General features: G+C 40.0%; 1 protein-coding gene across 1 annotated transcript; it reads right to left on the reverse strand.

Annotated features, from left to right (window-relative positions):
• Window positions 1-821: 821 nt before the first annotated feature.
• Window positions 822-12,210, reverse strand: LOC132392741 (gamma-crystallin S-1-like). Its single transcript, XM_059967042.1, has 3 exons — window positions 12,190-12,210; window positions 2,647-2,889; window positions 822-1,097 (listed from the first exon to the last, which is right to left on the reverse strand). The coding sequence occupies exons 1-3, from the start codon at window positions 12,208-12,210 to the stop codon at window positions 822-824; spliced, it is 540 nt and encodes a 179-aa protein (XP_059823025.1).
• Window positions 12,211-25,105: the final 12,895 nt, after the last annotated feature.

Consider the following 25,105-nt stretch of genomic DNA (forward strand, 5'->3'; position numbering starts at 1 on the left):
AAGGGAACATTATTATTAAAATGGAGTTTCTCTAACTTGTAGATCGTGAGAAGTGTTCTCACTAAAGAAATTAATGGAACCTTTGCCTTTTAGCCCGAAAATGTCTGAAAAACACTGATGCAGGAATGGAGAGTACGTATCTGGTTTGCACCAGGCGGGAAGAGGCAGTGCAGTGGTGCATCTGGTAGAACCACTGCCTCACAATGTCAGCACCCTAACGTGATGTTCCCATGAGGTTTGCACATTCTCATTCTCATTTTCTCAATGTGCTTTCGTTTCTTTCTAGATCTGAGCTGTGAGCTGTATGGTAGGCAAATCGGCCAATATGTGTTGGCCCTTGTGTGTAGGTGTCTTCAGTTTGGGCAAGATGGTGAGTATATGAGGTGATTTTTTTAAATGAGATCAATGAAGGATTAGTGTAAGTGGGTAGTTAATGTTCAGCCCTGACTCAGTGGGCCAAAGGGCCTGTTTCCACATTGTATCTGTCTATAAGAGCAGGAATCCACAGAGGTGTGACAATTTATCACTATCCTCTCAATAGGAGAAGATGACCTGATCAATAATGAATTATATATTCAGCATGCCTCTGGATAAAAATTACCTCCACAATGATAGCAATTAAAATGAGAAATAATCCTGAGTTAAGGCCAATATGGGGCAAAGCCCCCACACAAGACTCAGGTACTAAAGCTATTTTGTATGCTTTACTCAATGTTATAGCAGCATGAAAATAAATGAATTACAATGACAAAGGTCTTGCAAAGGGGATTTTATTTTCTAAAGTATGTTCTCAGAGTAATATGCTGGTTATTGAGAGTCACCTAGAAGTCCCTCATTCGCCTGAAGGACCCAATGGCTGAGTTGTAGCCGCCCCAGTCAATGTATCTCCTGTATTCCCCGGGTCTCAGGAAGTACTGTCGGCCTCTATAGTTGGGCTGTTCATAGAAGATCCAGTAACCATCCATCACCTGACAGGAGTGGATGTCACGGTAACGGAAACGATCGTAGACGGAGGGACAGTCGTCCAGGAATTCCATCATCTGCCCTCCAAAGTCAGGCCTCTCATAAATCCTTATCCTGTAGGTGCCTCCTCGGTACTGGAATAAAGGATTTTATCGCATCCTTAATACAGCATAATCATCTCCAAATGCATATAATTAACACAGATATTTTAGGGAGATGCAGTAGTATAAAACCTCAGTATGATGAATAATGAATTATATTTCAAGATTATCCCTGATGAAATAACATGGAGAAATTTTTTCTCCACATTGATGGCAGTTAAACGATAGAGAATCATGATTTAAGATTGATGGAGATCACTGTTTCTACAGGAGACAGCAAAGAACCACTCTATTTCATGATTCTCAAAAAATTACATTTTGGCTGTAGATCACATGAAGGGTATTTTAAGGATTTTAATGTAATGTTCTTAATGTCATAATTATATATCAGAAGTTGATACATTTTTGCATATCTATCAAGTATAATACCTAATTGAAGAATGAGTTCTCAGTTTCTGAACATAGTGTTACCAAGAAGAACAAACTTTACAGAATTTAGTTCCACTAGAGGTAACATGATGTACTTAACGTAAAACTTGTGTAAAAGCATCATGGTAAATGAACTTACAGTTGGTGCTGGTCTTTGTCTGTAAATTGGTTGACTTGCTAGTATAAAAAAAGAGTGCAAATAGATCTGAGCATATTCAGTTCTTCTTTCCTCACTTCCTCTCTCTCTGAGTGATAAATATAACTCTACACAGGGTGTGATTGTTGGATACAATAACACAGTCATCTCTCATTCCAATCCAGGGATCACCTGGAGCCTGACATATGTTATTAGTTCTCGTAACCTGGCCAAGTTGGACCAGATGATCTTGAAAGTGTTTGCAAATTATGGGATAAGACAGAATGCTCAAAATAGAGGTAACATGGGTGAAATGGGCCAAACAGCCTCATCCAAAGCTTTAACCTCAAAGTGGTTCACTAAAATCATGCAATAATATTATGATTTTAATTTTACAGGGGTCTGAGTCATCAATGTCCAGGCACTCCAATTGTTTACATGGTGTTCAATAAAACTAGCAGAAACTGACCAAATATTCGATGTGGCCCAACTAGACTTTAATAAAGAAGACACAATGGAGGAGAGTTTCTGGAATCTGAATCAACACACAAGATGCTGCAGGAACTCAAGGGGTCAGGCAGTACCTGTGCAGTAGCTACCTGTGGAGAAGTACCTGTCGGCTGAGTTCCTCTAAACATCTCATGTGTAGACATCGGTTCAGCATAAGAAGCCAGTGATGCATTTGTCAGTGATAATAAACCTCATTCTGATTCCGATTCTTTACCCAGTGCCCTCACAATCACGGATACAGCTCCTTCTGTCAAAACCAATCGGACATTCACCCCTCACACCAGATTCACTCATTTCCTGTAACAGCTTCATCTCTGTTGACTCCTTTAACAAATATTTACTGTCTCCAAACTTGGCTCCAAATGCCAGAAGCTAACTCTAGCATTCACATCAGCATAACATTTCAGAGAAAGAGCTTGTGTACAAGTGTAATTATTGCAAACGTCAGCCATTTTCTAGCAGTGTGTCAAGTGGCTTGGAATATCTCAGTCACCAACAGCAACTTACTGAAGGGAAGCTGCGACAGGACTTGACACAGTCATTGAAACCCATCCAGCGCTGGTAGTCAGGATACTCTCCCCTGCTCAGGACATACTGGTATCCCATGTAGTTGGGTCTCTCGTACAACACCCACCAGTCACTCTCAACACGGATGGAGTTACAGCGGCTGAAGTAAGGGGAGAGGTCAGCACAGTCAGAGCTGCACTCATAGTGCCGACCCTGGAAGTTCCTGTCCTCGTAGAAGATGATCTGTGGGAAGAAATAAATTGCTTAAATCAGACTGGAGACGAATGATGGTTACAATATAATTCACAAAATGAAATGTGGTCTTGCCTTTCCCATTGTGGTGTACGGTCGATAACCAACTGACTACATGGAACTGTAACTGGGTATTTATATACTGGACAGAAAGGCTTTTCCAGCAAGGCCTTTGTAATGTAAATGATGCAAACCTGAGGTCAGCAGAAAAGAACATACGTCCCATGAATGCTGAAAAAGCACCTGAGGATATGAGACTTGTCAGTGACCCAGTGATTGTTTTTGTTTTACAGCAGGCAATTTAATTGTACAAAGCAGTAAATCAGCCTTTTTCATTCTATGCTAGGGATCATTCCAGAGTTTCAAGTCACAGTGCCAATATAAGTCATAGAGTCACAGTCATTGAACAGGCCCTTAGCGCGCGAGTCCATGGGACACCATCAACCACCCATGTACACTAATCCCAAATCAATCCTAGTATTTTCATTCTCCACACATTCTCATCGACTCCTCCTGGATTTTACCACCGAGTTACACATCAGGGACAATTTTCAATGGGTAATTAATGTACCAATCTGCACAGCTTTGTGATGTAGGAGGAAATCAAGGCAGACAGAGGAAACCGATGAGAGAGGAGAGAGGAGGTGCAAACACCCGAGCTATTGAACCGGGCTCTCTGAAGGGACTGGGAGATGGCATCTGTCAGAGAGATGTCTCAACAAAATTTCTTTCAATATCCAGCTGCAGATTCTGGAGCAGTGCAGTTGGACAGCAGTTAGCAAAAAGCTGTACAGCACCAGCAACTGGGGTTCAATTCCTAAGCTTTCTGTAAGTAGTTTGTACATTCTCCACATGACCCGAGGGTTTCCTCCTGGTGCTGCACGTTGCAAAGGTATCCTGAGAGTAGGTTGTGGATATCCTATACTGGTGCTGGAAGCGAGACAACACTTGTAGACTAACCCCAGCACATCCTCGGACTATGATAGCTGTTGTTGCAAATGATACATTCACTATTTCATTGTTTCAATGTACATATGACAACTAAAGCTAATCTATCATTCAGATATACCCCTCCAACTTCATAAACCCTCAAATTCACAAGATCTTTTTCAGTCGGATTGCTCCTTTAGGTTTCTTATAGCTTTAAGCCCCGATAAATTAGAGCACTCAAGAAATCTACACAGTCACTGGCTCAATACACAGACTCCACACCAGAGGTCAGGATTGAACCTACGTCTCTGGAGTTGTGAAGAAGCAGTACTAACTGCGGCAGCACTCTGCCATCCTGCTGTGGAATGAACCCTTTAAACACAGGGCCTCATTATGACATTGAGTATGGAATTTGATAGATTTAGCCTAATGAATAGGGAAGAATCATTAATGAAAGAGACCGATACAGTCAGGTAGTCAGAAAAAAAATCTTCCACAGAACTCAATGGGGCCATCATAGATGCCTCAGAAGGCATCAAGACATCCAAATATAGAAGTTATTGTTAACTCCATGGAGGTTTCCACACTCCTTACAGCAATTCACAAACTCTTAAAATCCAGAACTTATTTCACAGAATGAAGTTTCCTGAAGCATTTGAACAGTTGCACAGAGGGCAATGTGGAAACCAAGAACTACTCCAACAGACACCAAGCAAACTGTTTGCCGTGATATTACTCAAAGAAAACAACACTTTGCAGAGCACCAGGAGAGCTTCATTGTTATTTGAAATGTTGCCTAGAGATGAGGGTGTCTTCTATACTGATTTCATGTCCTGAGTCTATGTTCCGAGCTTCTCCAGTCTATGTTCAAGACCTTTTCCGAGGTTCTCTTGGTTGACCAGGTTTGATAGGTCTCCCATGGTATTGAGTGGTCCCAAGTTTACTAGTCCTGACATCAAAACATCAGAAATGACTCAAGTTAATCAGCCCTGTCTCAAGATCCTCAGGTCTGTCTGGATTCTACCAGCTCTGTCCAAAAGCATGAGTTCTGCTTTGAATTTACCAGCCTGTTTCATGAACAACAGGTCTATCTCAATTTTTCCAGCCCTGTCTTGAGTTCCCCAGTACTCCCAGAGTCCAACCTTAATGAGGGAGCTACTGTCATGAGCATGCAGGCCTGTGCAGCAAGCCTCTGACGTTTCTTAAACACCTTTATTTCTTAATTGTTGTCTTAACTAGAGTAATTAAGCCCTTATGGTCCAAATTAATCATGTCAAGTTTATTTTAACTGGCATGGGTTTTCCATGTACTGTGATTATTTAAGCGGACTCCCCATTAGCACTTACTGCATGTTTTTGTTCTGAGAAAGATTTTTCTAGCAGTGTTGCTCAGTCAAGCCCCTGATGCTCTGTTGGAATTCCAATGTATAAACTCCTGTTTCTGTTTCTACATTTGACCTTGTCATTCCTCCACACCTGGGTTCAGTTGTTGCCAGTGCACAGGATGACAGAAAACAAAACAAACACAAGCAGGTCAACTTCAGAGCATTGAACACCACATCACATATTGCTTTATTGTATACAGAATATTAACAGTAAAAATATTAACTCTTTCTGGTCTGTATGGTGATTAAATTTGACTGCATATATCTGAAATCCCAATAGCCATCAGAATTACTGGGCTAAACAGTGGTACAACTGACTCTTCGACTTGATGTGAACTCTCCATCTGAATCTTCGTAGGATGCACTGCCACAGCATGCAAGGCAACTCTGACTTTTTTATGTTGAAATATACTTCATTCATAAAAATACACTTAAAAAATAAAAATACTGAACTGTTAAGTTTACATTTACACAACAATTAATGGCTTTGATTCATAATGTGTGATGGTAGAGGATAGTTTTTGCTTTAAAAGTACTTAGGACATAAGGCAAGGATTACTTTGATAAAGTCTTCTTTAGCATACGTATTTCAAAACAAAGTAGGTTCCTTGTCTGAAATAAATCGATTTTCTGCTTGTTTTTTCAGAAATGGTTTCATTACCTTTGAATAATATTGTCCACTCTTTGTGGCGTAGTTCATTTAATGGCTTTCTGTAGCGTGTGGGTTACCATTAAAGATAAAATGATGTGATGTTCAACTTAGGAATGTCAAGTCAGCCAATTAGGGTGGTGAAATTGGGAAAAGGTTCTAGAGAAAACTGGGTGGTGAGGTTTTGTGCTGGACAGTGGTATGGGTTGAGGTCTTTTTGTCATGAAATGGAGAGGTAAGAAGTTTGAGGATTCAATCCAAATGGAACGTGCAATTTGATGGAATCCAAGATGGGAAATTCTACCAGGGATCAGTGAATAGGAGTTGACACCGTAAGTAAAATGGACGAGACTTCCAGTAAGATGGCGATTGTTTAGTTGCTTCAAACTTTTGCGCTGTTACATTTCTTACCTTTGCACTATGTGTCTCCCTTTTTAAACCTTAGTTCATTATTCTATCTGTTTTTTCTTATCTGCCTGCGAATACGTCTATCTTACAATGGCTACAAAAAATTCTAAATCCGGGAAAAAAGAAACTCCCACGTCTCTGTCTGCCGAGATTCTCTCTATCCTGGAACAGAATCGACAAGACATTTTAACTGATATCAAGACTGAATTTAGAGCCTCTATCAGTCAGTTGGAGTCAAAATTGGATCAAATTAATGCCAGAGTGGATGATCAAGCTGAACATTTATCTCGCATCGACCTAACCTCTGAAGATTTAAAATGCCACATTCAGCATCTGGAAACTCTCTGTTCCAACTTAATGGAGCAAAACAGCAAAGTATTTCCAAAATAGCAGATCTCGAAGATCGGAGCAGGCGCTGCAATCTGCAAATACTCGGTTTGCCAGAGGCCGCTGAAATGGGTTCTTCCGTTGAGTTTTTCTCTTCTTTTCTCTGTGAGATTTTCGGGAAAGAATTTCTCCCAACTCCACCCGAGCTAGAAAGAGCTCACAGAGTTTATGTCCTTCGAGCTGTTTTGGGTTCTACAGCACGGCCAGTTATCCTGTGTTTCCATCATTATCAGGTGAAAAACCGTTTGATTATGGAGGCACGCTGAAGAGGCACTCTGACTTTCCAAAATAATACCATTCGTATCGTGGAAGACTATGCTGCCCAGGTTCTGAAGATGTGTGCCGAGTTCAAAGGCGTTATGAAAGCGATCTTTAATCATGGATTCAAAGCTTCCCTTCGCGATCCTGCCGATCTTCGAACTACGCTTACTACTGGAGAATGTAAGTGGTTTAAGTCAGTTAGGGAGGCTGAGATGTTTGTTGGAAATCTTCCAGCCATCTTGACTTCTTTGGACCCGGTTTGACTTTCTAAAATGGCTGATAAGTATTTCTTGAATGAAAGTCTTTTTTGCGAACTCAGATTCTATTTGAATAATTTAGTCCTTAACTACTGAGAACCTAAGGATTTTAGTTGGTCTCTCCTTGGACTTCGTGTGATTTTCTTAAATAAATTATTTAAATGAAATGTTTTCCTGTGGACTTAGATTTCATTTGTGTAATTTAGTTTACTTTTGAATAACTAACTATAGAGAACTACAACTGGTCTTAATTTATTTGGGAGGCTTAGAGTTTTTTATTGAAGGCTTCCCTGTCAATTTACTGTATAACACCTGCCTTTTCTTTAAATGGCTGATATGCACTCTCTTTAAATATAAAATTTCCCCCTTTTTTTTCTCCCCTTTACCTTTTTTTCAATTTTTCATAGTTTCTCGCGGATAGATTAGCTCTTGATTATTAATTTTGTATTAAGTTTTATATTCTTTCTGATGAAGTTGTACCTATTTGTAATTTTCATTTGTAGTGCATAAATTAGTTAGTATTTGCTATACTATTTACACGGAGCTTATGTTAATGTTACGGAACTGGAAGTTGGTTTTTGGGGTGTCCTATTTTTTGTAGAGCTCGCTGCTTTTTTGGGTAGCCATCTAGTTTTGGGTTGTGAGGGTGGGGTGGATTTTCCAGTACCAACATTATCTATTGTTTTTTTTTGTTTTTCCTTGTTATTCAGGACATGTCTGTGTCCTGATTTTATTAATTTATGTTTATATTTTTGCTTCCAAACTGTTATTGCAATGTTTGACCTTATATATGCCTACTGCCTTTTACATTTTAACAATTGATAATGGTTAGTCCATTGAAATTTGTCAGCTGGAATGTGAAGGGATTGAATCATCCTGTTAAAAGAAGAAAGGTCTTCTCCCATATTAAGCAACTTAAAGCTGACATTGCCTTCCTCCAAGAAACTCATATTCATTGTTTCAACAATTCTCGGCTTATGTCAAAGTGGGTGGGTCAACACATTCATTCATCCTTCCCGGCCAAAGCTAGGGGGTGTTTCCATTCTTATCAACTTAAATGTTCCTTTTGAACTCCATAGTAAGATATCTGACACAAATGGCCGTTATATTACTTTTTTCTGGCAAATTATATAATACTAAGGTAGTACTAGCTAACCTGTATGCTCCCAATTCTGACGATGTTAATTTTTTTGAACGCCTTTTTTCCTCATTACCAAATCTGAATCTGTATTCCCTTATATTGGGTGGCGACTTTAACTGCTGGTTAGACCCAACTTTGAATCGATCGTCCCCTGTTACCAGATTACCTGCTAAATCTGCTTTAGTTATTCTCTTTTTTCTTTCTAACTATGGTATCTCTGATATATGGCGTTTCCTTCATCCTACTGAGAGAGATTATTCCTTTTTTTCACATGTTCATCATACATTTAGTAGAATTGGCTATTTCTTAATTGATAATCAACTTATTTCATTTGTCCATTCTTGTGGCTATCAGAGTACACTGATCTCCGATCATGCCCCAGTCACTTTTTCTCTAAATTTTCCTGGTCTCCCTCAGAGGAATAAACATTGGCGTTTTAACCCGACGTTATTATCCGATGATGATTTTGTAAAATTTATTAAGGATCAGATAACTTTTTTTCTAAACACTAATATGTCATCTGAAATTTCATCCCAGATTGTCTGGGATGCTATGAAAGCATATTTGAGGGGTCAAATAATTTCATATACAGCGAATCTTAATAGAAATTCCCGTTCAGAGAGATTAGACTTGATTAATCAGATTAAAGAATTAGAACAATTATATGCTCAGACTAAAAACCCTGAATTATATAAGAAGCATGTAGAACTCCAAACTAAATTTGACCTTCTCTCTACTCAACCAGTTGAACATCAACTTCTTGAAAGTAAGAGTCGCTTTTATATTCATGGTGACAGATCTGGCAAGTTTTTAGTTAATCAGTTGAGACGTTATAAAGCTAAACAACATATTACAAAGATCTGGAAGGAGAACGGGGATATTACATCAAATCACTCAGAAATTAATGACTTATTTAAGGATTTTTATTCTTCACTTTATTCCTCTGAATCCCTAAATGAGAATATTTCTGTTGACCTTTTTTAAATAGCTTGAATATTCCTTCGATTTCATCTGATTCTAAAGCAAAACTTAATGAGCCTATATCATTAGAAGAAGTATCTTTTGCAATCTCTGCACTGTCATCAGGCAAATCTCCTGGACCTGATGGGTTCCCTGTAGAATTTTATAAATCATTCTCTTCACTTCTTTCTCCTCAGCTACTCTCAGTACTATCTGATTCGTTTAACTATGGTAAATTGCCACCCTTATTTAATGAGGCATGAATTATTCTTTTATTCAAAAAGGGCAAAGATCCAACAGAGTGCTCCTCTTACAGGCCAATTTCTTTGCTTAATGTTGATGTTAAAATTTTGGCCAAAGTTTTGGCTCATAAATTAGAAACTGGTATACCCTCTATTTCTAATGATCAAACTGGCTTTATTAAAAATTGTCTTCCCTTTTTTAATATATGGTGTTTATTTAATATTTTATACTCACCTTCAACTGGGACTCCTGAATGCGTTATCTCTCTCGATGCGGAAAAAGCATTTGATTGTATAGAGTGGAACTACCTCTTTGCGGTTTTAGAAAAATTTGATCTCGGTCAAAGTTTTATCTCTTGGATCAAATTGCTATATTTATGTCCTACCGCCTCTGTTTGACTAATTCTCAGCAATCCCAGTTGTTTAACCTTAAACGTGGCACCCACCAAGGATGCCCCTTAAGTCCCTTTCTCTTTAATTTGGCTGTAGAGCCTCTGGTGATTGCATTTCGAAGTTGTCCTGAATTAACGGGGATCTGGAGGGGGGGGGGGGTGTTGAGCATAAAGTTTCTCTTTATGCTGATGATCTATTACTTTTTCTTTCAAATCCGTCCACATCCTTGCCTCCAGTGTTTTCACTTCTTGATCAATTTAGCCAGTTCTCTGGCTATAAACTTAATTTACATAAGAGTGAACTTTTTCCAATTAATAAAGAAGCACAAGTATTAATATTTCACGACCTCCCCTTTAAAGTAGTTGATAATCAATTTACCTATCTTGGTATTACAGTTACAAGGAATTTTAAGGATCTTTTTCGTGAAAATTTTGCCAATCTTTTGTACTCTACAAAACAGAGTTTGTCACAATGGTCACCTTTATCTATGTCCTTGGTAGGTTGTGTTAATGTTATTAAAATGTATGTTCTCCCTAAATTTTTATATTTATTTCAATCTATTCCGATTTTTATTTCTAAACCTTTTTTTGATTCCTTAGACTCTATTATTTTGTCCTATCTATGGAAGGGTAAGCGTTCTAGAATTAACAAAGCTTACTTTCAAAAATCTAAAAAAGAGGGTGATATGGCCTTACCTGATTTTTGTCTATACTACTGGACAGCTAACATTCATTGTCTTATCTTCTGGTCTTTTTTCCATAGCCAGTCTGACTGCCCTAAATGGGAAGCAATGGGGCTGAATTCCACGAAGGATCTATCTATCTCTGCACTTCCTGGATCGGCACTCCCTAGTAGTTTGCCTAGACTAATTGTCAATCCTCTTGTTAGACATACTCTGCGAATATGGGCCCAGTTTAGGAAATTTGATGGTTTCTATGGTTTTTCCCTTTCTAGTCCTATTTTACATAATCATCTTTTTCTACCTTCTATGCATGATTCAACATTTTATGATTGGTACAGAAAGGGCATTAGGTATTTTGAAGATCTTTTCATTGATAATCGCTTCACACCTTTTCAACAGCTCTCTGCTAAGTTTAATCTACCTAATGCCCATATCTTTAGATATCTTCAAATTAGACACTTCATGAATCCTTTCTTACCCAACTTCCCTGAAATGCCCGAGAAAAATGCTATGGACTTGTTTCTTTCTATTAATCCACTGGGTAAAGGCTTAATATCTTTTATTCGTGATAAATTAGTATCTTTACAGTGCGCCCCTTTGGATAAAATCAGAATGGCTTGAGAGCATGACTTAAATATCCCTTTATCTGACGATGTTTGGGACTCGATTCTCAAGTCAGTTAACTCAACTTCTCTTTGTGCTCGCCACTGTCTTTTACAGTTTAAGATTGTTCATAGGGCTCATATGTCCAAATCTAAATTATCTCGATTTTATCCTAATATTAGTCCTCTCTGTGATAAATGCAAAAGTGGCGAGGCTTCTCTCATTCATATGTATTGGACCTGTCCTGGTATAGAGAAATTTTGGAGAGATGTTTTCTTAACTTTATCCTGTATTCTGAATAGCCACTTAGAACCTAACCCTTTAATTGCTCTTTTTGGTTTCTTGGGTGAGACAGATATACGTTTGAGTTTGACTGAACGTCGAATATTATCTTTTGCTTCTCTCCTGGCTAGACGTCTAATTCTTCTCAGATGGAGAGATGTTGCCCCACCCACGCACGCTCAATGGCTTAACGATATTATGTCCTGTTTAGACCTTGAAAAAGTTCATTACTCAATTCTTAATTCGGACATAAAGTTTCATAAGGTCTGGGGCCATTTTATTGAGTATTTTCATAACTTTCCTTTTGATTAAGTTTCTTTTTCAGTCCCTTGCTTTCAGCTTTTTTTTGGTAGTAGGCATTATTATCTTCCATTTTTAATTGTATTTACAGTTTTGGGGGTTTGAATGTTCTGATTTATATTTCCTACATTTTGCTCTGGTTGGTCTGGAGTTTTTTTTTCTTGCGGGGGTGGGGTGGATACTAATTTTACACGACTTCAATTTGGGTGCTTTTTCAATTATTATATTCTGTATTATATTACCATTGTATGTTTATTTTGCACTGTATTAATTTCCTATTTCGTTCTTTTTTGGTAGTGCTGTAGAAAATGCATTAAAAAATCAATAAAAAAAAGTAAAATGAACATATCCAGCTTTTGGAAGTTCTGAGCTCCAACCTTGTGTTCATTTGACTAGTTTATTTGTAATGGACCCTTATGTTTTTTTTTTTCATTTTCTTTCTTCTTTAATAACAGTTTGGTTAAGTTGTCATTCATAAATATACTTTCTTTAAAATTGACGGCTAATTGCATGAGGGTAGTATTTACGCTGTTACGAAGGATGAACAACTCTGATGGGCAGAAGGGTGCAGAGTCGCCAATGCCCTTAGAGAATTGCAAATCGCTACTATTTCGATGCTGTTATCAAGGAAGTAAGAGAGACAAAGGAATGCTGCCAGGGCAGTTGTTATTGATAACAGCTCATGAAAGTTAATGAGAGAGAGACACAGCTCAGAGATACACAAGGTGGAACGTCTCCTACTGACAAAAGCCATTGATTTACTGCTATTGTCTTTTGGAGAAGGATTGTTTACTTGGTACTGTTCTATTCATTGAAACCCCTCAGGGGGCAACCAGAATGGGCTGGTTTGATGGGTTACATCATCCCAACCTGATTGACACCTGAGACCCCGTGAGTGGGGATAAAAGTGAGGCCTGGGATAACACCCCTCAGACACACCAGGAGAAATGCTAGTGAGCAGCTGAAACCCATGAGACAGTGTGGGACATCGGAGACCGAACGAAGGGTTGACAAATTTTAACTCACAGTGTTTTGTAGCGAGACCGGTGGGGACCTGTGTGTGTGTCCACCCTTGCCTGGGTAACGAGTCCACCACAGAAGAACGGTCTAGCTGAAGGATGAAGGGATCATACGTGAATGACCACAACAACAACGCATTGACGGATCAAGATTGTAAAGAAAGTTTGGCAAGATAATAGCTGTTACTGTTTACATGTTCTCTCTCTCTCTCTCTCTCTCTCTCTCTCACTCTCTCCACCAATTGAAACACAGCAACCAACAACTACCGCAGCCTGCATGAACTGAACTGAACTTTATATTTCCATCTGACAATTCATTATCCCTTAGACAATGATAGAGCTTGTTTCTTGTTGATTATTATTATACCCGCACTTTTAGGTTTAGTATTGCTGACATATATTGTCTGTATACTTGCATTGATATTATTTTTGTATATTTTTACTAATAAATACTGTTGAAAATAGTATCATCAGATTCCAATGGACACTCCTATCTTTGCTGCTAAGAAACCCAGTTATGGGGTACATAACAAATTGGGGCCTCATCTCGAGATTTGATACCAAATTGGAGGGCCAGTGAATCGGGCTATAAGTCCAGACTTGGATCTGGTTGTGTGGGTAACCAGACGGGAAACCAGCAAAGATGGACGTAGATGAACTTACACAAAACCCGACTTTGAAGGTGCTAGAGGATGCCACAAAGACGGACTTGGTAAATATTGTGAAAGGATTAAATCTCACAGAGGTGAAGTCATCAATGAAAAAGTGGGAGATGCAGAGGCCCATAACTCAGAATTATATTGAGAAGGATGTGTTTTCGACTGAGGTATTGGAACATATCTCTGAAAAGGTACCAGCTAGTGGGGTGGTTCAGTTAGAATTGGAAAAATTGAGGCTGGACGCAGAACAGGAGTATGAGCTCCAGCTAAAGGAGTTAGAGGCGAAGAGGGAGCATGGATTTAAGTTAAAACAGCTGGAAGCAGAGGAAAAGGAGAAGGAAAGAGCTGAAAAGCAAAGGGAGCATGAACGTAGGTTACAATAGCTAGAAGCAGAGGAAAGGGAGAAGGAAAGAGCAGAAAAAGAGAAGGAGAATCAGAGGCAGCATGAGCTGGAAATGGAGAAGTTAAAGCAAGAGAAAAGAGTCCCAGGGGCAGACCGAGAGGAGAGGTTTAATGTTAGTAGGGAGTTTAGGTTAGTACCTCCATTCGAGGAGACAGATGTTGATAGTTATTTCTTGCATTTTGAAAAGGTGGCAGTAAATCAGAAGTGGCCCAGAGATCAGTGGGTGGCGTTGTTACAAAGTGTGTTAAAAGAGAAGGCACAACGGGCATAGGCGGCATTGTCTGTAGAAGAGGAGGAGTATGAGAATTATGAGGAAGTAAAACAGGCCATCCTTCGGACCTATAAGTTAATCCCTGAAGCATATAGACAAAAGTTCAGAGATTTAAAGTAAGTGTGGAATCAGACGTATGCAGAGTTTGCCTATGAGAAGGGTGTGCTCTTGGATCGTTGGTGTGCAGCAGAAAAGGTGGAGGAGGATTTCCGGTGTTTCAGAGAGTTAATTCTGATTGAGGAATTTAAAGGTTGTGTTTTGGATGATATGCGGATGTATTTGAACGAGAAGCTGAACAAGTCTATATCAGAATTTACCAGGTTTGCAGATGAATATGCCCTAATCCACAAGACAAAGTTTTTATTGAATAAGAGTTACCAGAAAGACCGTAGGAACGGTAGAGGAAGCCCGCCAGCTGAGGTAGAAATTACGCCGGGAGTTAGTGGTAAAGGTAAGGAGGAAGAAAGGCAGGCTGGCAGGAGGGCTCCTGGCTTGACCTGTTTTAATTGTGGAAAGGTTGGTCATATTGCATCTCAGTGCTTTGCTCCGAGGAAGGAAACAGGAAAAGGGAAAGGGTGTATTGTGTTGATCAGCAAATCGACGAGAAAGGCCCAGGTAGATAAAATACGAGAGGGGTGTGGGAAATTTATTTCAGAAGGGACCGTGTCTGTGAAAAAGGGAGAAACCCCAGTTCCAGTGAGGATCTGGAGAGATACTGGAGCTGAGCAGTCATTGATTCTCAGTAAGGTACTAGATTTTGGTCCTGAGACTGGAGAGGTAGTTTTGAGAGGCATAGGAAAAGGGACAGAAGCTGTACCTTTGCATGGGATAATTATAAATTGTGACCTGGTATCTGGACCAGTTGAAATAGGGGTACGGTCAGAATTACCGAGAGACGGTGTGAACGTCCTTCTTGGTAATGATTTAGCAGGGGCTGAGGTGTGTTCAGCCGTGAAGCTGACGAACAAGCCTGTAAGGGTTGAGGACCCGCCCCTAGGTTCCAAGATCTATCCTGCGTGCACGACCACTCGCAGCATGTCGAGAAAGGCAGCTGAGAAAGAGACCAGTTTAAATCAGTCCAGTGTTGATTTGGCTGAGACGTTTTTACCGACCCTGTACCAAGAGGGGTTAAGGGATGGTAAAACGGAGAATAGGGAGGTGAAAGAGAGTAAAGGAGAGGAGGTAGACCTACCCTTAGCCAAGAGGGAATTTATAGAGGCACAGAGTAAAGATGAGAAACAGATAAGGCAGTTAGAAGGTCCAGGGTTGGACATGGATGATCTGTCTGGCTTGACTGAACTGTTTGAAGAAGTTGGAAAATTTAAATGTGTTCCCGATAATGAAATGAGGGCAGTTCTAGATGAAAGGGATGCCATTACCTTGAAGGAGTCTGCTGGGTTAGCAGATGAGGGTGTTTTAACCCATAGGGTTGAGTTCACTCTGGATGGGAGTTACCCAGAGAGTAACTGGAAGGATCAGGGGAACTTAGATTTTGAAAAGGGGGCGGGTATTGAAAGCCTGGAAGAGGCAGAAGTCCCGTTTGAGTGTGTTCAAGATGTGGATGCACACGGTACTGAACCTAGTAATGAAACTCAGGAAAAGTCTGAGGTATCTGATTTAGTTGAAAAGGAATGCAGTCCTTTTGGGTCAGATGGACTTGGTTCAGTGAAGAAAGGGTTAACCTTGGTACCAGTGGGAAGTGAGAATTCTCAGTTGTTTGTGTTAGAAGGTGTGTTAAAAGTTAGTGAGGAGATGGGAGCTGGTGATGTGAATATTATTATTGAAGGAGAAGGGAAAAGTGTAGTTCCTAAATTGAATAAAAAAAATTTAAAGACTGGATTGGTTTCTGAAGCGGTAACCAGGCTGAAGGAACAATGGCTTGTTAACAAGGTGCCTGTGAATCAATTACAGTTTGTTTTGGAATTTAAAGGTAAACAACTTGCAGATGTTAAACTGTAAACTAATAGAATGAAGGGTCCTGAAGATAAAACTAATGACTTGCTTAAAAATAAAGAATTGTGTGGAAGTTCAGAAGATGGGCTAAGTTTGGAAAACATTGTTGATAACGTAACTCCTATGAAAGGAGTATGCGAAAGCCTATTCCACACTGGTGAGCAAGCTAACCACGTGAGAGTTAAATGGAAAAGAGGCAAAGGTTGACAAAAATGCCACTTTAAATAACAGGATCTGGTTTTGAGGGATTTTGACAAAGCATGTAAATAATAAAGACAACACCATGGAAAATTGATTGTTGAGTTTAAAAGTAAAATAAAGATTAGTATTTGCATAAACTTCTGTAATGTACTACAGAATAATCACACATGTATTGGTTCACATTTTGTAATATATACTTAAGATCACAACTGGTTTTGTTTTTGCTGAAGAAAAGGATTAAAAATAGGTGGTTATTAAATTGGAGTCTGATGCTACAGGAATTTATTAAGGTACAAGATATTAAGATATTAAAGGAAGTGACAATATAATCGCTAACAGATGCTAAGTTGAATGTATATCTGTATTACTCTGTAGTTAAATACTCTTTTGTATTGTGTTAGATTCTGTAATTCTGTAAGACTCTGTATTAGTTAATTTTCCCCTTTGGTGAAAATTCTTAGAAGGATGGGGGTGTTACGGAGGATGAACAACTCTGATGGGCAGAAGGGTGCAGAGTCGCCAATGCCCCCCCCCTTAAAGAATCGCAAATCGCTACTATTTCGATGCTGTTATCAAGGAAGTAAGAGAGACAAAGGAATGCTGCCAGGGCAGTTGTTATTGATAACAGCTCATGAAAGTTAATGAGAGAGAGACACAGCTCAGAGATACACAAGGTGGAACGTCTCCTACTGACAAAAGCCATTGATTTACTGCTATTGTCTTTTGGAGAAGGATTGTTTACTTGGTACTGTTCTATTCATTGAAACCCCTCGGGCGGCAACCAGAATGAGCTTGTTTGATGGGTTACATCATCCCAACCTGATTGACACCTGAGACCCTGTGAGTGGGGATAAAAGTGAGGTCTGGGGTAACACCCCTCAGACGCACCAGGAGAAACACTAGTGAGCAGCAGAAACCCACGAGACAGTGTGGGACATCAGAGACCGAACAAAGGGTCGACAAATTTTAACTCACAGCGTTTTGTAGCAAGAGCGGTGGGGACCTGTGTGTGTGTCCACCTTTGCCTGGGTAACGAGTCCACCACAGAAGAACGGTCTAGCTAAAGGACGGAGGGGTCATATGTGAATGGCCACAACAACAACGCATCGACAGATCAAGATCGTAAAGGAAGGTTGGCAAGATAATAGCTGTTACTGTTTACACATTTTCTCTCTCTCTCTCTCTCTCTCTCTCTCTCTCTCCACCAATTGAAACACAGCAACCAACAACTACCGCAGCCTGCATGAACTGAACTGAACTTTATATTTCCATCTGACAATTCATTATCCCCTAGACAATGACAGAGCTTGTTTCTTATTGATTATTATTATACCTGCACTTTTAGGTTTAGTATTGCTGACGTATGTTATCTGTATACTTGCATTGATATTATTTTTGTATATTTTTACTAATAAATACTGTTGAAAATAGTATCACCAGACTCCAACAGACACTCCTATCTTTGCTGCTAAGAAACCCAGTTACGGGGTATGTAACAACACAATATTCACACAGATTGGGCTTCGGGTGGTTGAGACATCCCAGCTTCCTGGGGTTGGTTGGACCCAAGTCATACCAATCCATGACTATGGAGTTTGAGAAGGTGGTTTTCTCACTGCTGAGTCCAGTGGCTGTTAGCGAGGAGCTAATGAGTCACATCACTAGGGTTGCCCAGTAGAAAGGGGTTTCATGTAAATAATTAGAGCATTTATATAGTACCATAAGATGTTTCATAAGTTCATTTGAAAACACTGAATGGATTATTTATGCAATGCAGTCACTAAGACTTTGTCGTTGAGCAGAGCACCATTCTGTACACAGCAATCCTCACAGCAACAATGAATATCACATTAATTCATTTTTAACTTTAGCCTTTTTAAGAAATGTTTCTTTAATTTTTCATCCTAAATGAGTGTAAAAGGTAGATACACATCATAGTCATATTTACCTTTTGCTGAACGGATCAACAGCAAGAAAATACAGGGAACAGTTCCTACTATAAAATTTATTTTCATGCATGAGGAAAACAATATTTACTTCATTACTTTTTTGACAAAATTAACTATATTATTTGCAAGCAATAACTTTTTAAAAAATGTATCCATTTTTTATGGTCTGCTGTTACTGGCAAGGCCAGCACTTAATACCCTTGAGAAAATGGAAAGGGACAGCTTTTCTAAAACCTTGCAATTGTTCCAGTGAAGTTCTCCTACAGAGATGTTGGCAGGGAGCTTCAGGATTTAAACCCAGTGGCGATGAAGGGCAAGTGATAGGTTTCCAAATCAGTGAGCTATGTAATATGGAGGGGAAGCCACAGATAGTAGTATTCTCCTGTCCTTTGGGAAATATTATCCAAACAGCCTGGGCAAGTATCTGCAGTGCACTTTTGTAGATGTTACACACCACAGCCACTTTGCATCAATCCTCTGAATAAATATTTTGGATGATTGACAAGGAGCCAACCAAGAAGAATACTTTGACAGTGTCAAGCTTCATAAGAGCTTTTGGAGCTAACTGCATTCATTGAGCCAAGTGGAGAATATCATGATGTGCTTTGAGAATGTGCCTAGAGAAACTGTGGAGTGGTAGGAAGTGAGTTCAGTTTCAAAGTTCAAAGTAAATTTATTAATCAAACTAGGTAAATATCATTTATAACCCTGAGATTCATTTTCCTGCAGGCATACAGCAATCTATAGAACAGTAACTATAATTGGATCGGTGAAAGATTAATCACAGTGGAGAAGACAACAAACTGCAAATGCAAATACAGATTGGTACAAGCCTGCAGTCTCGCACTGTGGACAGAGCCCCTCAGTGAGCCAGGACTATGATGTCAGTCACAGGCTGTCGCGGTCTGTGCAGGTTAAAATACAGAGAGAGAGAGAGAGAGAGAGAGAGAGAGAGAACAGCTATGCTCGCAGTCTTCGCAAGACTTAGAACTACGAACTGCCGGGGCAAGTCTGCTCCAGAATGAGTGACTGCCACTTTGGATAATCCAAAGGAGTGGATTTTGGGTCTTGTTGGACCACTTGTGTAGCCCTTGCTTGGGTATGTTGTGTGGTAATCACTGGAAGACAATATTCCTGTGACAGGTCACTTTCGGTGATAATTCATATGTGGATTTGGAATGATGACAGACAAGATCCACAGCAACTGTTATCTCATTTTACCAGTGTGGAAACTGAGGAATACTTCGTACTTATCTTCTCTCTCCATTCCAACGTGGATTATAAATATCTTTCTCCCATCATTTATTCCGTGGATGACTGAACTTTCCTACTTTACCATCTCAACACTCTAAGCCTTATCCCCCCAAGCTCAATATAGTTTGGGAGCTATACAGTCTGCCCTCCTTATCCGCGAGGGTTTGGTTCCAGGACCCCTCGTGGATACCAAAATTCGTGAATGCTCAAGTCCCTTATTCAACTTGTCTCAATGCGGTGGACCTCAGGACCCAGCAGAACCCAAGACCTTATTTAACCTGTCTCAGTGCGGTGAGCATTAGGACCCAGTGGCAGAGATCTGAATCCGCAGTGTTTCTGTTCACGAAAATAATCATGGTAACGATTGAAAATAAAGTGGAAATAATAAAGCAATCAGAAAGAGGTGAAAGGTCATCGGTCATTAGAAAAACGTTAGGCTACGTTGGTCAACGATCGGAACAATTTTAATGGATAAAGTGAGAAAGGTTCTGTCCCAATGAAAGCTACAATTATTACTAAGTAAGGCAGTGGTTTAATTATTGGGTTTTCGGGTTTGGGGTTTTTGATCTTTCACACCAACCTGAAACGGTGGAAAGAGCATTCAGGAGCAGTCTGTCACCGGATCGAACTCAGGAACTTCCCGAGCCCAGTGCTGAAACATATGTTCTTAAGTGTTTTATATGCATAGAAAGGTAAAATATATACAAAATACGAATGCAAACGTTTGACTAACTGACGCTAAATAATACCGGATGTACCTGTTCCGACTTGCTGAGTAAGAGAACTTACGATTTTTTTCGATCCCGATCCACGATAACTCACGCACATCCTCCTGTATACTTTAAATCATCTCTAGATTACTTATAATAACTAATACAATGTAAATGCTATGTAAAATAGTTGTTATACTGCATTGTTTAGGGAATAATGACAAGAAAAAAGTCTGTACATGCTCGAACAACAAGTGCTGGAAGAGCACTTGCGGGTTTTTGCGATTCGTGATTGGTTGAATTCGCGGATAAGGAGGGCCGACTGTATTTATTTGTTTATCTTGATTGAGTTACTATATTTTAAGTAGATAGTAGTAAAGATAGTGGTTTTAACATTGAAACCTGACTCAGCATGAAATCTCTTGCTACTGATTTATTTCTAAAACTTTACAATTCGTAACAAAATAAACAGCAATAAATATCAAGAACATGAGATAATGAGATAAAGAGTCCTTAAAGTGAGTTCACTGGTTGTGGGAATTTCTCAATGGATGGGCAAGTGAGTGTCATTATCCCATTTGTTCAAGAGCCAGATAGTTGAGGAGTAGTTACTGTTCTTGAACCTGGTGGTATGAGTCCTGAGGCTTTTTACCTAATGACAACAGCAAGAAGACAGAATGCCCTGGTTTGTGGGGATCTATGATAATGGATGTTGCTCTGCTATGACAGCATTTCATGTAGATACGCTCAATAGTTGGGAGGGAATTTCTGTGATATTCTGGGCTAAATCCATTACTTTTTCTAGGATTTTCTGTTCAAAGGCATAGGTGCTTTCATACCAGGCCATGCTACAGCCAGTCAATACATTCTTTACTACACAACTATAAAAGTTCATTAAGGTTTTATGGTCATGCCAAATCTCTGCAAACTCCAAAGGAAGTAGAAGTGTTGTCATTCTAGCTTTGCAATTACACGAAGGTGCTGGGTCCTAGACAGATCCTCTGAAATACTAACACCCAGGAATTTAAAGTTGATAACCCTCACCTTCTGAAGAATCTCATTTCTATTGCCTGGGTCTACTTCTGCAGTTCTGCTGTTGAAGTCCAGGATTTTAAGCAGTTAAGAAGATATCTCCATCACAGGAGATTTCTGGAGCTGAAACTGCAGGAGTTTCAACTTGGATCTAAGAGCAATGTTATTATCTCTCCAAATTGGTTTTAGTTTAGCCAGTGTTGCTGTTGATCTTTCAGGCTTTGATCTTTTTTGGTTAATAATGGAGCCAAGATACTTTAACCATTTGACAATTTCCGGTTCTTGTCCACAGAAGGTGCTTCAAAAGTCTCCTTGTCATCTCCTATACAGACCATGTTCAAATGACAGAGTACTAAAGAGCAGAACCCAGCATACAAGATACTACAAATATCTACTGAAAACAGTAAAGAAGAGGGAACTAAGATGATATGGCCACATAACAGGTTCAAGTAGACTCTCAAAGACCATTCTTTAGGGAGTGATGCAGGGGAAAAGGGAAAGGAGCAGACGGAGGAAGAAATGGGCGTACAACATTGCAGAGGCCCAGAGAGAGCTTTGCCACAACCCAGGCACTCACCCACAACCATGAGAGATGGAGGAAATCGGTGCAGCACCCAGGCGGGTTGCGGGATCCCTCTCCACCTCTGATCCTCCAATGAAGACTGCCTTATGGACCCTTGGCTCCCCTCTCCTGGTCCACAATCAGTTCCTTGGTCTTGCTGACCTTGAGTGAAAGGTTGCTGTTATGACACCATTCAGCCAAATTTTCAGTCTCCCTCCTGTATGTGAATCCATCTCCACCTTTGATTCGGCCAACAACTGTAGTGTTGTTAGCAAATTTGAACATGGCATTGAGGATGTGTTTAGCCACAGAGTCATTAGTGTAAAGCAGGTAGAGCAGAGGGCTAAGCATACAGCTCTGCAGTGCATTTGTGGAGGAGATCTTGTTGCCAATCTAAACTGACTGGGGTCTATGAGTAAGAAAATCCAGGATCCAAATGCATAAGCAGGAATTGAGGCCAATGCCTCAGAGCTTATTGATTAGTTTGGAGGGGATGATCCTATCGAATGCAGTTGATAAATAGCATCCTCACCACAGGATACCTAAACTCTGACCAAACACTAACTGTAATGCATGTAGCTCTGTGGTCAATCCAGTTGACAATGATGACGTGTCTTCCCTCCACTACTCCCCAGAACATCATTGGTGTGGACCTCAGCAATGATAATGCCGTTGAACATTGGGGGGAGGTGAGAATTCTCTCTTGTCTGACCTGAATCTTGATCTTGCTGCATACAGGCTTGGAATTTGCTGAGCAATAGCAGGTGGAATTGAAAATTGTGCAAACATCTGAAAAAATCCCAACTTCTGACTTTAAAATGCAAGGAAGGTCAGTGATGTAACTGCAGAAATGATTGGGCTTTGGAGAATGTTTTCACAAAAGCACAATTGCACTTAGTTTATTGATCAATCAAAAATTAAGTCATGAAGTTACCAAATGCATTATATGTGATCAGCAGGGTAAATAAACTGGACTTCACCGGCTACACAGACATATTTCAAACAATTATATGAATTGCTAATGATTGATTCTTTATCCTTCGGTGACTGATGGCTTTGTGCAGTTTTTCTGTTGTGTGAACTACATAAGTCACCTGTACGGGAGAGTTTTTAAAGTGGAAGGCTGTTGCACTGGGACAGTTCATGATCTTGATTGCAGAAGTCCAGATCCAGTAGTCTGAGCAGTCACACAAGGGATGTACTTTGGTGGCAGTGGATGACCATGACTTTTTCTGTGGCTTGTCATGCCCCTTATTCTCTCAATGTTTTGTAGAACCACCTTCCTGGCCATTGGATCACACTGTTAATTTCATCTGTCCAATCTGTCGGAGCTAGGACAGGTGTGACTCTAATCTCACTGGGTACGAGGCCCACCAGCCACCCTCACCTGGTTTACTCAGCCTGTCGAAACAGTTTACAGATGTGTGGCCTGTGCCACATGCAAACAGCTACTTGGAGCCACAGGTGAGAGATGAGTGTCCAGTGGAGACCAAAGGAGAGAGAGCTGCCTCAGAATGGACACAACAAGCCCCTTCACCAGAGGTGCTACCCTCCCTGGACATCACATACACCCTAATAATAGAAATAAAAGAAGCATACATGGTTTTTCAGTTATAGCTCTGTGCATCCTTCAATTGGCCCCACACTGAAATTACTCCAGCCAATGATTCTATCCTTTGCTCTTTCTTCACTTCTCCCAAACTCATTCACTCTCTTCAGTAAACAACAAACTACTAGAGGAACTCAAAGGTTCAGGTGGCATCTGGGCATCTGCAGAGACAAAGGTTTTTTTTCAGAATTTGCAGTTTTGATTGCTGGTTATTATAGACCAGCAGATGTACTATACAAATATATTTATTGTTTCCTGTAGGATGCATCTTGATTTCCCTGATGAGCTGGCATCTCAGATTTCTTAGTTCAGGATTTGGAGGCTGCACTTCAGGCCTGATTTGACATTAACTACTGATACAGTAATCAGCTCTCCCAGTATACCCACCTGATGTGCATTTAATACTGACTTCAGTATTTCCTGTCCAACTCATAGAAGAAGTTCATAGAGGGAAGTGGTTGATTTAACATTGACTGGTTGGGTGTTGGGGCTTCCCGTGGAGGTAAAAGGGTGGCTAGTGTTTTGCATCAGGACACTGCACCAGGAATGAGAATGCAATGGAGAGATAGCTAGTAAAAAAAAAGGTGTGGGGGAGTGGTGAAGCAGGATCTGTTAGGCAACAGGTGACGGGAGGTGGGAAAAGCGATGATGGAACCATGTATGGGAAGGTCAGGGTGGAGGTTGCAAGACAGCTACTGGTGAGTGATACATATAAACAGACAAGGAGAGAGGGGGAAATGAGGGAAGGTGGATCCAGGAGGGAGAGACAAAAAACGGAATGTGAAACTCTTTGTTGAGATACAAAATTCTGCAGATGCTGAAATCTGAACAGCAAGTACACTAAGGTGATAAGGGAGGGATGATGGAGAGATACTCTGTGTATTTAGTTAACAGACCTTCACTTCAGGATGTTTTCCATTTTCTCCTGCTCTATCTCTAGTTGGACATCTGCCTTCTTCACAGTTTGATTATGCCTATCACTATTCCTATTGTTTTCACTCCATAAATTTCTGAATTATTTTGAACACTCCCCATCACCATTCACAGCATTCATTCATCCCTTCACCTGGATCATCTGCTAGCCCTTGCTCTAGTCCTTCCTTCCACTTGTTTATACTGGCTACTTCCCCTCTGTCTTACAGTTCAAGATCACTTGCTTGATGGACAGGTGACAATCTAAGTTTCCAATCTGCCTTTATCCTTCACAAATTATAATCCAAATAAAATTGCTTGAAATCTGAAGTATCCTTGTAACATGGGTGCAGATTGATTGGGAAGGAAACATTATTATGGAAAATGGAGTCTCTCCAATTCGTAGATTGTGACAAGTGTTCTCACCAATGGAATTAATGGGACCTTGATCTTTTAGTCTGTAATTGTCTCAAAAACACAAGTGTAAACATGGAGCATATGTATCCAGTTTACAAAATGTGGGAAGAAGCAATGCAGTGGTGTATCTGGTAGAACCACTGCCTCACAACATCATCAACCTAACATGATGTCTATATGGGGTTTGCATATTCTCACAGTGAGCCCTGTTTTCCTCTATGTCCTCTGGTTTCCTTCTAGATCTGAGAGTTGAGTTAAATCGGCCAGATTATGTTGTCCCTTGTGTGTAGGCGACTATAATTTTGGGGAAATATGTGGATATTTTAAAAATGGGATCAATGAAGGATTAGTGTAAGTGGGTAGTTAATGTTCAGCCC

This window comes from Hypanus sabinus, chromosome 4 (assembly GCF_030144855.1).
Source record: "Hypanus sabinus isolate sHypSab1 chromosome 4, sHypSab1.hap1, whole genome shotgun sequence".
NCBI classification, from domain to species: Eukaryota; Metazoa; Chordata; class Chondrichthyes; order Myliobatiformes; family Dasyatidae; genus Hypanus; species Hypanus sabinus.